The following is a 16,131-nucleotide window of genomic DNA, read 5'->3' on the forward strand; positions in this document are numbered from 1 at the left end:
AGCAATACTTCTTTCCTAGTCTCCTTTTGTCTTAAAGGCTTACCCTCCTTGTTCCATGAAGGTGGCGTTTGCAAGAAGCACCTTAACCTCAGAGTAGACGGGAGGGATGGAACAAAGCTCTGGGCTGCTCTTTCCAGGATCACCATTTTTGCTTCTTTTCCGGTTCCCTCGCAGAGCTTGCTCTCCTGCACTACTACACTGGTTCTGTATCCTTAAATTCTCAACTTTGGCTTGCATGCCCCCTAGTGGCAGGTCAGATGCACCCCTTGTTATGTTTGTTGCGGTACCATGACAGCCCATCTCTGCACTCCACTCTGTTACTAAGTAGAACCCTCAGTTCACAAATGTGGAATGAGAGGTTTGATGATTCTGACTTGCCACTCAAGTGGGACCTGGGGACATGGGACTTGATTCTGAGCATTTGATTCCCATATTTATACACTGGAAATGATTCAGAAAAAAAGATGACGTAGTTATAACTGTTTTAGATTTTTTAAAAAATGACTTAAAAAGAATCTAGATTATTTTACGATCTGCTTAGCTAATTTGAAAGGATCAAACTGTTGCGAATATTTGAAGAAAGGAATGCTTGTACTTTCCCCCCTTCATCACATTGGTAAATCTTTTGTCACTTACCCGAGTGTTCAATATTTCATGTTTAGTCCTGTTAGCAACTTGGGGAACACACACAAAAAGGTATAAAGCATCATGTCTGCCCTTCAGAAGTTTATGTTCACATTAAACTCTAGTCACGAGGTGTTCACATTTATTCCCTTGAGGAAAAAATAAGTATAATCCTCGGTAACTTTTATTGGGATTTAATATTTCTACTTCATTTCACAAAAGACAGATTCTGTGAGCATTTGCTTATTGATTTCTTTTTAAAGTCCTTTTCAGTGGAGAGAGAACTGCAGGATAACAGCACTAGTTACCCAGACGAACCCTGGAGGATAACGGAAGAGCAGCGCGAGTACTATGTCAACCAGTTCCGGTCCCTTCAGCCTGATCCGAGTTCCTTCATTTCAGGTAATGAAGTGTGGTGGGTGAGAACACAGGTCCCAGCTTACTGTCTCACATAAATAACAGTGCCCATCTTGAGAAATAGTCCATTCAAAATGAGTACAAAAACCTTCTATGATTTCAGTTTGTTTTTCTCTGAGGTTGAATTTCTTACCAACTATAATCCATGTAGAAAAATACTTGGCAACGGTATTTGGAAGTTTATGTTTCCATCTCAAAGGAGTTTAATGGGAATATGAAGCGTCCTGGTCCAGATCCTGTGCCTTATTAGCTGGAGCAGTTCTGGAAATGAGTGTTACACCAAGGTGACACTTTTAATTGCTTACTCATTATGTTGGTATTAGAGCAAGGACATAGTGTAGCCTCCCAATGAGTTGCTGTCACAGTTCTCCTTATGCTATATACACCTTAGAGTTCAAGTTCATGCTCATTTTCTTTGACTCCAGTCTTTCTCTGGTTTTTCTGAGAGGAAAAAAATTGGTTGGAAAATTGGCCAGCATTTTTATGTCCATATATCAGTTCTTCTGTAGTATCTTCAGAAATATATATTCCTGTTGCGTTCTCATGCAAAATTCAAGCTGAGAGGAATTGATTTTGTTCCTACGTGCCTATATTTCACCTGGCTGAAGAGTAAACAAGCTGAAATAGTAGAGTCTGGAAGAAAAATTCATAAAACTTTGTTTTTATACTTTAATTGTGAAGAATGACAGTATGTCCTTGATAGTTGTTACCTGACACATTGCAGTGTGGACTAAAATTAATTTTCTCTCTGGACATGCAGTGTGTAGTTGGAATATACCTGTATAAACACAGATATCATTGTCTGATTGGTAGTAGTGGCTTTATTTGAAGGCAGAATGTTGTAGATACAACAAATTAATGTTGACAAAATGATTTTAAAAGAAAACCCAGAAACCCAGATTTCATGTATTGACCACATGTTCATTTTATACACTGCTTAAATGAGTTTCTTCGCAATGTATATACAGATATTTAGCCAAATGAAAATAGGTACTTGTTAGGAATGTTTTTATTTTCTTTTAAACCTTTATATCTCACAGAGTTTCAAATGCAAACACAACTCTAGTGGCTAGTATAACAAACCTCTATATACTTACCACTCAGCTCTCACAATTTGTTTTTATCTATAGCCTCTCTGAGCCTTGATGGTTTTGAAGCAATTTCCAGACCATTTCATTTGAAAATATTTCAGGATGTATCTGTAAAGATAAGACCACTATTAAAAACATAACCACAACTCATTGGCACATTAAAAAAAAAAACACAAAATAACCCACAAATTGCTTAATATCAAGTCTTGCTCAGATTTCCCTGATTGTCTCGCAACTGCGTTTTCAAAATTTTCGTTTGATCAAGGGCAGGAGAGCTTCATACATTGCAACCAATTAATGGCCCCCTTTAAAAAACACTTTAAGTCTACATACTGTAAGATTCATCTATTTAAAGTGTACTATTCAATGTTTTTAGTATAGTCACAATCTAGATGTAGAACTCTGGGAGATAGTGGAGGATAGAGGAGTCTGACATGCTGCAGTCCATGGGGTAGTAAAGAATCAGATATGACTTAACAACTGAAGAACAATAGATTTAGAACACTTCCCCCCAAACCACCTACTTACTAGTATTTATTTCCCATTCCTGCTTTCCCTACCACCCATCCCTTAGCCTTAAGTTACCATTTTAAACTACTTTCTCTGTCTATAGAGTTGCCAGTTCTGGGCTGTTCATATAAATGAAATTGTGTAATATGTGTTTTTTGGTGTGTGACCTCTTTTACGTAGCATGTTTTTAAGGTTCATCCATGCTGTGGTATATACCAGAACTTCACTCCATTATCATTCCATTGTATGGACAGACCATATTTTATTTATCTTTTCATCATTTGATTGACTTTCGGGTTGTTTTCTCTTTGGCTATCAGGAATCATGCTGCTCTGAACATTTGTGTACATGTTTTTGTATAGATGTATGTTTTTGTCTCTCTTGGATATATACCTAAGAGTAGAATATCTGGCTTATATGATAATTCTATACTTAACCTTTTGAGAACCAGTCAGACTATTTTCCAAAGTGACTGCACCACTTTGCATTGCCACCAGCAGTGTCTAAGGGTTCTAATAACTCCACATCCTTGCCAACACTTGTTACTATCTTTGGTTGAATCCACCTTAGTGAATGTGAAGTGATGTCTCTTTGTACATGAAGAATGACATTGACCATCTTTTTATGCTCTTATTGGCCATTTGTATATCTTCTTTGGAGAAATGCCTATTCAAATCCTTTTCTGTATTTAAAATTTTTCTTAGTTTTTGGCCATACCTCGCAGCATATGATGTCTTCATTCCCCAGCCAGGGGACAAATCTGTGTTCCTCACTGTGGAAGCATAGACTCTTAACCACTGGACCACCAGGGAAGTCCCTCCTTTGCCATTTAAAAAAATTGTTGAGTGGTAAGAGTTCTCTATGTATTCTAGATACAAATTCTCTAGACATATGATTTGAAAATATTTTTTCCCTAGTCTGTGGCTTGTCCTTTTATTTTTCTGATGGTGTCTTGCAAAGCAAAAAAGTTTAATTTTGATGTCCAGATTATTTTTTCTTTTGTTGCTTGCACAACAATCATATCTAAAAAAATCAGTGCTTAATTCAAGGTCATGAAAATGTAAGAGTTTATTTGCTTCTAAGCAGGAATATATATGGAATATATATTACAGTTTTATTATTATTATTTTTGGCTTGTGGGATCTTAGTTCCCAAAACAGAGGTTGAACCTGGGCCTCCAGCAGTGAAAGCACAGAATCTTAACCACTGGACTGCCAGACAATTCCTTATATCATAGTTTTCTTCCTTCCTTCTTCTCTCCCTCCTTCCCTTTCTCTCTCCCTTTTTCTCTTTCTTTCATGTGGGATCTTAATTCTGGGAAATGAAATGAAATGCTAGTCGCTCAGTCATGTCCGACTCTTTGTGACCCCATGAACTGTAGCCCTCCAGGCTCCTCTGTTCATGGAATTTTCCAGGCAAGAATACTGCAGTGGGTTGCTGTTCCCTCCTTCAAGGGATCTTCCTAACCCAGGGATCCAACCTGGGTCTCCTGTGTCTCCTGCATTGGCAAGTGGGTTCCTTACCTTTGAACCACCTGTGAAGCTTATAATGGGTTACTGGTCTTTGTTTTTTTTTTTTTTCAAATGTCTCTGTATATTGGATGTGTTAAAATTTGGTCACTGATGGATCAATGTTGTATGTCACTTCAGTTCAGTCACTCAGTCATGTCCAACTCTTTGCGACCCCATGGACTGCAGCGTGCCAGGCTTCCCTGTCCATAACCAACTCCTGGAGCTTACTCAAACTCATGTCCATCAAGTCAGTAATGCTGTCCACCCATCTCAGTCATCCCCTTCTCCTCCCGCCTTCAATCTTTCCCAGCATCAGGGTCTTTTCAAATGAGTCAGCTCTTCACGTCAGGTGCCCAAAGTATTGGAGTTTCAGCTTCAGCATCAGTCTTTCCAAAGAATATTCAGGACTGATTTCCCTTAAGATTGGCTGGTTGGATCCCCTTGCTGTCCAAGGGATTTTCAAGAGTCTTCTCCAACACCATAGTTCAAAAGCATCAATTCTTCGGTGCTCAGCTTTCTTAATAGTCCAATTCTCACATCCATACATGACTACTGGGAAAACCATAGCTTTGACTAGACGGAACTTTGTTGGCAAAGTAATGTCTCTGCTTTTTAATATGCTGTCTTGGTTGGTCATAACTTTTCTTCCAAGGAGCAAGCGTCTTTTAATTTTATGGCTGCAGTCACCATCTGCAGTAATTTTGGAGCCCAAGAAAATAAAATCTGCCACTGTTTCCATTGTTTCCCCATCTATTTGCCATGAAGTGATGGGACTGGATGCCATGATCTTAGTTTTTTGAATGTTGAGTTTTAAGCTAACTTTTAAATTCTTCTCTCTCACTTTCATCAGGAGGCTCTTTAGTACTTTGCTTTCTGCCATAAGGGTGGTGTCATCTGCATATCTGAGATTATTGATATGTCTCCTGGCAGTCTTGATTACAGCTTGCGCTTCATCCAGCCTGGCATTTTGCATGATTTACTCTGCATATAAGTTACATAAGCAGGATGACAGTATACAGCCTTAACGTACTCCTTTCCCGATTTGGAACCAGTCTGTTGTTCCATGTCCAGTTCTGTTGCTTCTTGACCTGCATACAGATTTCTCAGGAGGCAGATCAGGTGGTCTGGTATTCCCGTCTCTTGAAGAATTTTCCACAGTGTGTTGTGATCCACACAGTCAGTGATCCAGCAGATGTTGGCAATTTGATCTCTGGTTCCTCTGCCTTTTCTAAATCCAGCTTGAACATCTGGAAGTTCACGGTTCATGTACTGTTGAAGCCTGGAGGATTTTGAGCATTACTTTGCTGGCATGTGAGTGCAATTGTGTGGTACTTTGCACATTCTTTGGCATTGCCTTTCTTTGGGATTGGAATGAAAACTGACCTTTTCCAGTCCTGTGGCCACTGCTGAGTTTTCCAAATTTCCTGGCATATTGAGTGTAGCACTTTCATAGCATCATCTTTTAGGATTTGAAATAGCTCAACTGGAATTCCATCGCCTCCACTAGCTTTGTTTGTAGTGATGCTTCTTAAGGCCCACTTGACTTCTCACTCCAGGATGTCTCACTCTAGGTGAGTGACCACACCATCATGGTTATCTGGGTCATTAGGGTCTTTTTTGTATAGTTCTTCTGTGTATTCTTGCCACCTGTTCTTAATATCTTCTCCTTCTGTTAGGTCCTTACTGTTTCCGTCCTTTATTGTGCCCATCTTTGCATGAAATGTTCCCTTGGTATCTCTAATTTTCTTGAAGAGATCTCTAGTCTTTCCCGTTCTATTGTTTTCCTTTCTTTGCATTGATCACTGAGGAACGCTTTCTTATCTCTCCTTGTTATTCTTTGGAACTCTGCATTCAAATGGGTATATCTTTCCTTTTCTCCTTTGCCTTTAGCTTCTCTTCTTTTCTCAGCTATTTGTAAGGCCTCCTTAGACAACCATTTTGCCATTTTGCTTTTCTTTTTCCTGTGGATGGTCTTGATCACTGCGTCCTGTCTTCAGTGTCATGAACCTCCATCCATAGTTCTTCAGGCACTGTATCAGATCTAATCCCTTGAATCTATTTGTCATTTCTACTGTATAATCATAAGGGATTTGATTTAGGTCATACCTGAATGGTCTAGTGGTTTTCCCTACTTTCTTCAATTTAAGTCTGAATTTTGTAATGAGTTCATGATCTGAGCCATAGTCAGCTCCTGATCTTGCTTTTGCTGACTGTGTAGAGTTTCTCCATCTTTGGCTGCAAAGAATATAATCAGTCTGATTTTGCTGTTTACCATCTGGTGATGTCCATTTGTAGAGTCTTCTCTTTTGTTGTTGAAAGAGGGCACTTGCTATAACCAGTGTGTTCTCTTGGTAAAACTCTGTTAGCCTTTGACCTGCTTAGTTTTGTACTCCAAGGCCAAATTTGCCTGTTGCTCCAGGTGTCTCTTGACTTCCTCCTTTTCATTCCGGTCCCCTATAATGAAAAGGACATCTTTTTTAGGTGTTAGTTCTAAAAGGTCTTGTAGGTCTTCATAGAACCATTCAACTTCAGCTTCTTGAGCATTACTGGTTGGGGCATAGGCTTGGATTACTGTGATATTGAATGGTTTGCCTTGGAAACAGAGATTATTCTGTTGTTTTTGAGATTGCATCCAAGTACTGCATTTTGGACTCTTTTTTTCGACTATGAGGGCTACTCCATTTCTTCTAAGGGAAATGCTGTGTGTAGCTGTAGTTTACTGGGCTGAGAGACCCTTTTATAAGAAAAAGTCTGGATTCATGGTTTTAATATTTGAATGCCAACAGCTTTTAAGTCTCCCTTCTACCTCTTCTCTCACATGTTCGTCTCAAATAGATATGAAAATGACTGGAGAGAAGATGAAAAGGAGGCTGGTTTGGGGTTTCTTCATTGCTTGGGAGGAGGCTGGGGTGTGGGTTCCAGCTCCTGGTTTGAGCATCTGTCCACACCAAAGGAGGGAGCACTTGGGCTTTCTCAAGTGTCCTCTCTCTGTACTTGTTAGCTGTCAGCTTCCCTGTGGGTGGGACGACCATTACTCTCTCTACTGTGTGAAGGCCAAGCCAGGCCAGATCTCTAGCTGTGGGTTTGAGTGTATTGTGCTTTGAAGAAAGGTAATCAGCGAGGAAAAAGAAGAATGAAATGAGAGAATGCCTTTATATCTATAAAATAGCTGACAAATATGCTTTCAACACTTTTTAAAAAATATTTATTTATGGCTGTGCCGTGTTTTTGTTGCTCTTCGTGGACTTTCTCTAGTTGGCAGTGAGCAGGGATTCTAATTGTGGTCGTTTCTCGTTGCAGAGCACAAGCTCTAGGGTGTGTGCGCTTCAGTAGTTACAGCATGTGGGCTCAGTAGTTGTGGCTCATGGACTCTAGAGCAAGCATTTAGTAGTTGTGGCACAAGGGCTTAGTTCCTCTGCAGCATGTGGAATCTTCCCAAACCAGAGATTGAACCCATGATGTGGATTCTTGCCCAGTGTACCATGAGGGATTTCCCTCAAGACATTTCTGACAAATGTTTGACAAGTTGGCTATATGGATGGCCAACAGTCCTATGTCACCATTATTTCCAGGGTGCTCTGGGGGAGGAAGCTCATTCGTTTATAGGGTACTTGTCTTTGATCCTTTATATATCAATGGAAAATAAGTCTGCTTTAGTGTCCATTATAATCCTTTGTTTTAAGGCCAATTAGAAGACTTACAATCACTAAGGAAAGACATTTGACTTTATCAGTTAAGAATAGCATTTAGGGCTTTGACTTGACTAATTTTTGTGTTAGAATTGTGAAACTGTTTTGAGAGCAGAAAGCATAAAAATTTCAATCTCAATAAGGATTGAGACTAAACATTTTAAGTGCAGCTGGAGCATGCAGCTATGTAAGATGCAGAATGGAATCATTTCCATTGATATTATTGAATTTCCAATGAATAAAGGAAGTAGTAATAGTTCCTGGATACAATTCTTTTTTTTTTTTTCTTTTTCTTTTCTTTTTTTTTTTTTATTTTTGTAATTTTAGTTTTTTATTTTTTAAATTTTAAAATCTTTAATTCTTACATGCATTCCCCAGCCCCAAGCATGCTGCATCCTGCGTCAGACATAGACTGGCGATTCAGTTCACATGATAGTATACATGTTAGAATGTCATTCTCCCAAATCATCCCTCTGAGTCCAAAAGTCCGCTATACACATCTGTGTCTCTTTCCTGTCTTGCATACAGGGTCGTCATTGTATAGTTCCTGGATACAATTCTTGAAGAGCCACCAAGAGATCTAAAATCTCACTGAAACACTTTCCCATGATGCCTGTCTTATCTGTAGTGTGATGAGGTTAGTGGTATTCATTTTCTTCTTTTTGCTTTGTTTCCTACCATGATTGTGTATTGCTTTCACATACCCTTTCATTTAAAATGCTGGACAGATTTTATTTTGAAAATTTTGATATTTGTATCTTTTAAATTTTTAGTAAATTTTGCAGATTTTCAGAAAAATGAAGAAGGAACCTGAACATAATATACTTTTCATGTGATAATAAGTATTATGTCACTACTTCTTTTGCCTATCCTGATTTACATATTCTTTTAAAAGCTGTTTGTATGTTGCTTTTAGCCACATGATTTGTAGTTGCTTTGATGAATAATTGTTATGTTTGTGGTTGTTATATGGTAGGGATGGCTGAATGAAAAAACTGGTAATTCATCTATACATAAATAAAAAAGCTGTTCTAGGTAAGTAATTAATGATTTATTTAAACAATGGCTCTTGACAGGTTCTGTTGCCAAAAACTTCTTCACCAAATCAAAACTTTCCATTCCAGAACTCTCCTATATATGGTAAGTACAATTAATGCCTTGTAGTTTCATACTGTTATCCATAGCTATCCCTTAGCTTCTACTTTTGCATTTTAAAGCAATAATGTTTTGAATTTTTTAAAAACAACCTAATAATAGAACTTAAATTATTGTTGCTGTGAAGATTAAGTTATTATATGAAAAGTGCAATGAATAGTGTCCAGAATGTATTATTCACTATTTTGCCTATTTAAAAAGTAATTTCCTGATTCGTATCCTCACCTAGATGCCTTTTCAATATAAGCAGTTGTGTGAGCATATGAGAATTTCCATCTTGTGTATTTTCAGATTTTTCTACTTCATGTGCTGCACATAACTAGAAAACCTTGAAAAGCTATTCTTTATAATATTTTATGAGGCCAGGTGAACAGAAGGTCCACAGATATTTTGGAATTAAGTTAAATTTGACTATTCTTGCTGCCTCTGAGTTTCATAAATTTGGCTTGTGTTTATCAGCTGGACCCTGGCTCAGACTTGCAGCTATGGTGCACTCTGTACCTTGCTGCCGTGCCAGCTGCATCCCTGGCTCCAGAAGGGCTTCACAGCCTGGTCCAGATGGCTCTGTTTGCTTTTATGAAAGCGTTTGGTGCCTCTATAAGCTCCTGGCTGTGTGTCGGCTGTTCTTCCTCGAGACTGAGTGGGAGGCCATGCTGCTATAAATATATAATTAAAGTACTGGAATATTTATGTAAAACTTTTAAAATGAGGATTTATAAAAAATTATAGTAGGATTTAAAATTGCTTGTCATGTTTTGTGCATCATATTGAAAAACTATTCCATTGACACTTGTAAATGCTACCGTATCTGGGATCCTGATCTGGCTTTCGGTTCTTTAGCAATATATTCTAACATTAAAGAAAAAATGGCAAACATTATTAGGCTTTAAAGCTTGGGAAAAAAGAAGTTATCATTTTGTAAAGAATACAGTCTGTTTCGGCAGAATTCCCAGTCTTAACATTATCGGCATGAGGGTTCCTATCTTTTTGTTGAGATGTATCCACAGAAGGTTTGTGGGCTTCTCTCCACCTATCATTTAAAAAAAATTCCCTGGTTCCTTACGCTGGGGGGCTGGTATTTTCTGAATATTCCAAGGAGAGGTGGGTGTGAGGTTCCAAAGGAAAGTTCCAGAGCTTACCTTCCATGGTTTTTCTTTCAAGTAGAAAAAATATGCCTTCTCTCTCTGCTTGTCCTAACACAGGCATATTTGTCTCTGTATGCCTAAGAGACTGGTTGAGCTTATGGGGTCTTAGTTGTTTTGGCAAGTCGGTCTCTGCTTTTCAGTGGAAAACAATGACTGAAGCAAAGATAAGCCTTTTCAAGCCTCTGCCTTTCTTACTTTCATCTCATCCAGTTCCAGCCTACCCTAGTTGCTATTTTTATCTGAAAACATAATTCAACAAGTATTTACTGAGCTTATTTGTATTTTTCCCGGAGAGAATTTTCAAGCAAATTTTTGATACAACATTTGTGTGACTTGAAAAGTTCAAGGTTTTTCCTTAAAGCTGAAAAATGAAGTACTTGTATCTGAGTTTGGGTAATTGAGTAATGGCCAGGACACTGGTGAAAGGGCAGGGCCAGGTGAAAGGGCAGGGCAAGCCCTTCCTCCAACTATTTTAGGTGCCAGGCTTGGGCACTTCACACCAGGCATTTATTGAATGAGTGTCAGCTAACTGTGAAATTGTGGGCATCCTATTCCTTTTCATCCCATAGTTTTTTGATTGTGCATTCCCTTAGAAAAACAGATCTACTGGACAACTTGAAGACTTTAAATTTTTATTTATAAAGTGCTACTTATGCTAGTGGTATTGATTGTTCATCCTCTGTGTGGCCTCCTGAGATTTTATATGAGTTTGGGGGATCCTGCAGGGCCGCCACCAGGGAGCCTAGGAGTTGTGTTTGCATGTTTGAGGCTGAGCAACTTTCCCTCTGAGCCCCATGTTAGGCGCTCATGATATCTGCTATATTTAGGGAACTGAGTGATGCCGACTGCGATGGAGCCCTGACCCTGCCAGAGTTCTGTGCTGCATTTCACCTCATTGTGGCCCGAAAGAACGGCTACCCACTGCCTGAGGGCCTGCCTCCAACTCTGCAGCCAGAGTACCTGCAAGCAGGTAAGGCCTGGTCATAAATCCCAAACCTTAGGTGTTTCCCATCCTGACCTTATAAGAAACTTTTGTTTTTTAAGATGATGTCCACATACTTTGAGGAGTTCTTTGTATCTATAGTTACTGTCTTTAACTGATATTAGACTCACAACTTATCATGTGAGTCATAGGGATGATCTGGGTGAGTGTGAGTACTGTCTGGATGGACTTAAACCAAGGTCACTTCAGTTCAGTCCAGTCGCTCAGTCATGTCCAACTCTTTATGACCTCATGAGCTGCAGCATGCCAGGCCTCCCTGTCCAATACCAACTCCCGGAGCCCACTCAGACTCATATCCATTGAGTTGGTGATGCCATCCAACTATCTCATCCTCTGTTGTCCCCTTCTCCTCCTGCCCTCAATCTTTCCAAGCATCAGAGTTTTTTCAAATAAGTCAGCTCTTTGCATCTTTCATAAAAATTGTGGACCAGGCAACTCCTGAACCCCCAGCTGATAAAAACATGAAGAGGAAGATCTACCTTTAGAGCCAGTGCTGACTTGGCATCTTTAGGCCAATTCTGGTGTCCCCAAGTGACCTTAGGTAATGGAATGGACTAGGATTCTTGTACCTAATGAAAAAGTTTAAAAATTCCACACGGTAAAATGTATGAAAGGCTGTAATCTTAAAGGTACACTTAAGTTTTTCATATGTATCCACCCATATAACTGCAATCAGATGAAAGATACAGAACATTCTAGCATGCCAGAAAGTTGGAATAGAATCTCTTTGTCTTTTTCATTAATTAACAGCAATCCCCAATTCTCTGGAGAGGAAAGAGTTACAGTGAGTCCAACATTTGTATTAACTTCTTTGGAAGATTGAAAAAATTAGTAGTGTCTTTTGACCATTCAAAGGCAGTGGGCTGATTTCTGATGTGAATTCTATTACTCACAGAAGTATAGCTTCCTTTGAAAGAAACAGCTGTCCAGAAACAGCTGGTGGTTTCAATAGCAATTCTCACTTTTTAGGGAGGATCTCTAAAACATGATAGCTTAGTCATTGATGATTATTGGCAAGAGGGAACCAGTGTCTAAAGAAAATGTGATTAGTCATTAATAGAGCATAAATTTTGTGGTTAGATCTGGAAGAGGTCTTAGATTATCTTGTCTTGTCCCCTCCTCGTAAAGGCATGAGATTCAAAGTGACCAGTTGCTTATCTAAGTCAGTCTTGAGATCACTGACTCTTAAATATTAATAAAAAGTCTGTCATTCTGTGGTAGGTACTAATGGGTGGAGGCTCAACCAAAGGGAAGAGTGTCTGGTGCCAGGGACAGGTAGAAAAATTGGAGGAAGCATGACCCACAGGATCATGCCCAGAGGTCCTCAGAAAACGTATGAAGGGGAGAGTTCACAGAGCAAATGCAACTACATATTTCAGAACTTGGACTTTGCTTATAGCAGCTGCTTTCTGACACCAGCGGACTGTAACTCCAGCCTGCTCCCTTTCCTTTCAGGCTTGGGGAGACTGTCAGGAGTCCCTAGGAACTAGTTTGCAAGTGAGCAGCATGATACACTGCTGTATTTCCTCTTCAGTGTCTCTCTCTATGTCCCTTTCTCTGTCTCACTCTCCCCTCTCTCATTCCATTTTGGTTTTTTTTCTTTATTTTAATTGGAGGCTAATTACTTTATAATATTGTGGTGGTTTTTGCCATACATTCATATGAATCAGCCATGGGTGTACATGTGTTCCCCATCCTGACCCTCCCTCCCACCTCCCTCCCCATCCCATCCCTCAGGGTCATCCCAGTGCACCAGCCCTGAGCACCCTGTCTCATGAATTGAACCTGGACTGGCAATCTATTTCACATATGATAATATACATGTTTCAATGTTGTTCTCTCAAATCATCCCACCCTCACCTTCTCCCACAGAGTCCAAAAGTCTGTTCTTTACATCTGTGTTTCTTTTGCTGTCTCGCATATATGGTCATTGTTACCATCTTTTGAAATTCCATATATATGTGTTAATACACTGTATTGGTGTTTTTCTTTCTGACTTACTTTGCTCTGTATAATAGGCTCTAGTTTCATCCACCTCATTAGAACTGATTCAAATGCATTCTTTTTAATAGCTGAGTAATATTCCATTGTGTATATGTACCGCAGCTTTCTTATCCACTCATCTGCTGATGGACATCTAGGTTGCTTCCATGTCCTGGCTATTGTAAACAGTGCTGCAATTAACATTGGGGTACACATGTCCCTTTCAATTCTGGTTTCCTTGGTGTGTATTCCTAGCAGTGGGATTGCTGGGTCTTATGGCAGTTCTATTTCCAGTTTCTTAAGGAATCTGCACACTATTCTCCATAGTGGCTGTACTAGTTTGCATTCCCACCAACAGTGTAAGAGGGTTCCCTTTTCTCCACACCCTCTCCAGCATTTATTGTTTATAGACTTATTGATAGCAGCCATTCTGACTGGCGTGAGATGATACCTCATTGTGGTTTTGATTTGCATTTCTCTGATAATGAGTGATGTTGAGCATCTTTTCATGTGTTTGTTAGCCATCTGTATGTCTTCTTTGGAGAAATGCCTATTTAGTTCTTTGGCCCATTTTTTGATTGGGTTGTTTATTTTTCTGGAATTGAGCTGCAGGAGTTACTTGTATATTTTTGAGCTTAATTCTTTGTCAGTTGCTTCATTTGCTATTATTTTCTCCCATTCTGAAGGCTGTCTTTTCACCTTGTTTATAGTTTCCTTCGTTGTGCAGAAGCTTTTAAGTTTAATTAGGTCCCATTTATTTATTTTTGTTTTTATTTCCATTAGTCTGGGAGTTGGGTCATAGAAGATGCTGCTATGATTTATGTCAGAGAGTGTTTTGCCTATGTTTTCCTCTAGGAGTTTTATAGTTTCTGGTCTTACATTTATATCTTTAGTCCATTTTGAGTTTATTTTCGTGTATGGTGTTAGAAAGTGTTCTGGTTTCATTCTTTTACAAGTGGTTGACCAGTTTTCCCAGTACCACTTGTTAAATAGATTGTCTTTTCTCCATTATATATTCTTGCCTTCTTTGTCAAAGATAAGGTATCCATAGGTGTGTGGATTTATCTCTGGGCTTTCTATTTTGTTCCATTGATCTACATTTCTGTCTTTGTGCCAGTACCACACTGTCTTGATGACTGATGCTTTGTAGTATAGCCTGAAGTTGGGCAGGTTGATTCCTCCAGTTCCATTCTTCTTTCTCAAGATTGCTTTGGCTCTTCGAGGTTTTTTGTATTTCCATACAAATTGTGAAATTATTCGTTCTAGTTCTCTGAAAAAAACTGTTGGTAGCTTGATAGGGACTGCATTGAATCTATAGATTGCTTTGGGTAGTATACTCATTTTCATTATATTGATTCCTCTGATCCATGAACATGGTATATTTCTGCATCTATTTGTGTCATGTTTGATTTCTTTCATCAGTGTTTTACAGTTTTCTATGTATAGGTCTTTTGTTTCTTTAGGTAGATTTATTCCTAAGTATTTTATTCTTTTCATTGCAATGGTGAATGGAATTATTTCCTTAATTTCTCTTTCTGTTTTCTCATTGTTGGTGTATAGAAATGCAAGGGATTTCTGTGTGTTAATTTTATATCCTGCAACTTTACTATACTCATTGATCAGCTCTAGTAATTTTCTGGTGGAGTCTTTAGGGTTTTCTATGTAGAGGATCATGTCATCTGCAAATAGTAAGAGTTTTACTTCTTCTTTTCCTATCTGGATTCCTTTTATTTATTTTTTTCCTTCTCTGACTGCTGTGGCTAAAACTTCCAAAACTATGTTAAATAGTAGTGATGAGAGTGGGCATCCTTGTCCTGTTCCTGACGTTAGGGGAAATGCTTTCAGTTTTTCACCATTGGGGATAATGTTTGCTGTGGGTTTGTCATATATGGCTTTTATTCTGTTGAGGTATGTTCCTTCTATGCCTGCTTTCTGGAGGGTTTTTTTTTTTTAATCATAAATGAATGTTGAATTTTGTCAAAGGCTTTCTCTGCATCTATTGAGATAATCATATGGTTTTTATCTTTCAATTTGTTAATGTGTATCACATTGATTGCTTTGCGAATATTGACGAATCCTTGCATCCCTGGGATAAAGCCCATTTGGTCATGATATATGATCTTTTTAATATGTTGTTGGATTCTGTTTGCTAGAATTCTGTTAAGGATTTTTGGACCTATGTTCATCAGTGATATTGGCCTGTAGTTTTCTTTTCTTGTGGCACCTTTGTCTGGTTTTTATAAAGAAAGCTGAGTGTTGAAGAATTGATGCTTTTGAACTGTGGTGTTGGAGAAGACTCTTCAGAGTCCCTTGGACTGCAAGGAAATCCAACCAGTCCATCCTAAAGGAGATCAGTCCTGGGTATTCTTTGGAAGGACTGATGTTGAGGCTGAAACTCCAGTACTTTGGCAAACCTGATGCGAAGAGCTGACTCATTGGAAAAGACCCTGATGCTGGGAAAGATTGAGGGCAGGAGGAGAAGGGGATGACAGAGGATGATATGGTTGGATGGCATCATTGACTCTATGGGCATGGGTTTGGGTGGACTCCGGAAGTTGGTGACGGACAGGGAGACCTGGCATGCTGTGGTTCATGGAGTTGCAAAGAGTAGGACATGACTGAGTGACGGAACTGAACTGAACTGTACTGAACTGTCTGGTTTTGGTGTTAGGGTTATGGTGGCCTCATAGAATGAGTTTGAAAGTTGACCTTCCTCTGCAGTTTTCTGGAAGAGCTCTTTGCTAAATTTTTGGTAGAATTCAGCTGTGAAGCCATCTGGTCCTAGGCTTTTGTTTTTTAGAAGATATCTGATTACAGTTTCGATTTCTGTGCTTGTGATAGATATGTTAGGATTTTCTATTTCTTCCTGGTTCAGTTTTGGAAAGTTATACTTTTCTAAGAATTTGTCCATTTCTTCCAAGTTGTCCATTTTATTGGCATATAGTTGTTGGTAGTAGTCTCTTATGATCCTTTGTATTTCTGTGTTGTCTGTTGTGATTTCTG

At 39.0% G+C, this 16,131-nt stretch overlaps 1 protein-coding gene across 2 annotated transcripts in view; it reads left to right on the plus strand.

The window, feature by feature from the left end:
* Positions 1 to 16,131, plus strand: part of REPS2 (RALBP1 associated Eps domain containing 2) — a 246,918-nt gene that overhangs the window by 105,508 nt on the left and 125,279 nt on the right. For both annotated transcript variants that reach the window (XM_027963581.3, XM_027963582.3), the window contains exons 6-8: positions 888 to 1,026; positions 8,919 to 8,982; positions 10,970 to 11,112. In XM_027963581.3, coding sequence (XP_027819382.1) covers positions 888 to 1,026; positions 8,919 to 8,982; positions 10,970 to 11,112 — 346 coding nt within the window. The remainder of the gene's footprint in view (positions 1 to 887; positions 1,027 to 8,918; positions 8,983 to 10,969; positions 11,113 to 16,131) is intronic.

This window comes from Ovis aries, chromosome X, assembly GCF_016772045.2.
Source record: "Ovis aries strain OAR_USU_Benz2616 breed Rambouillet chromosome X, ARS-UI_Ramb_v3.0, whole genome shotgun sequence".
NCBI classification, from domain to species: domain Eukaryota; kingdom Metazoa; phylum Chordata; class Mammalia; order Artiodactyla; family Bovidae; genus Ovis; species Ovis aries.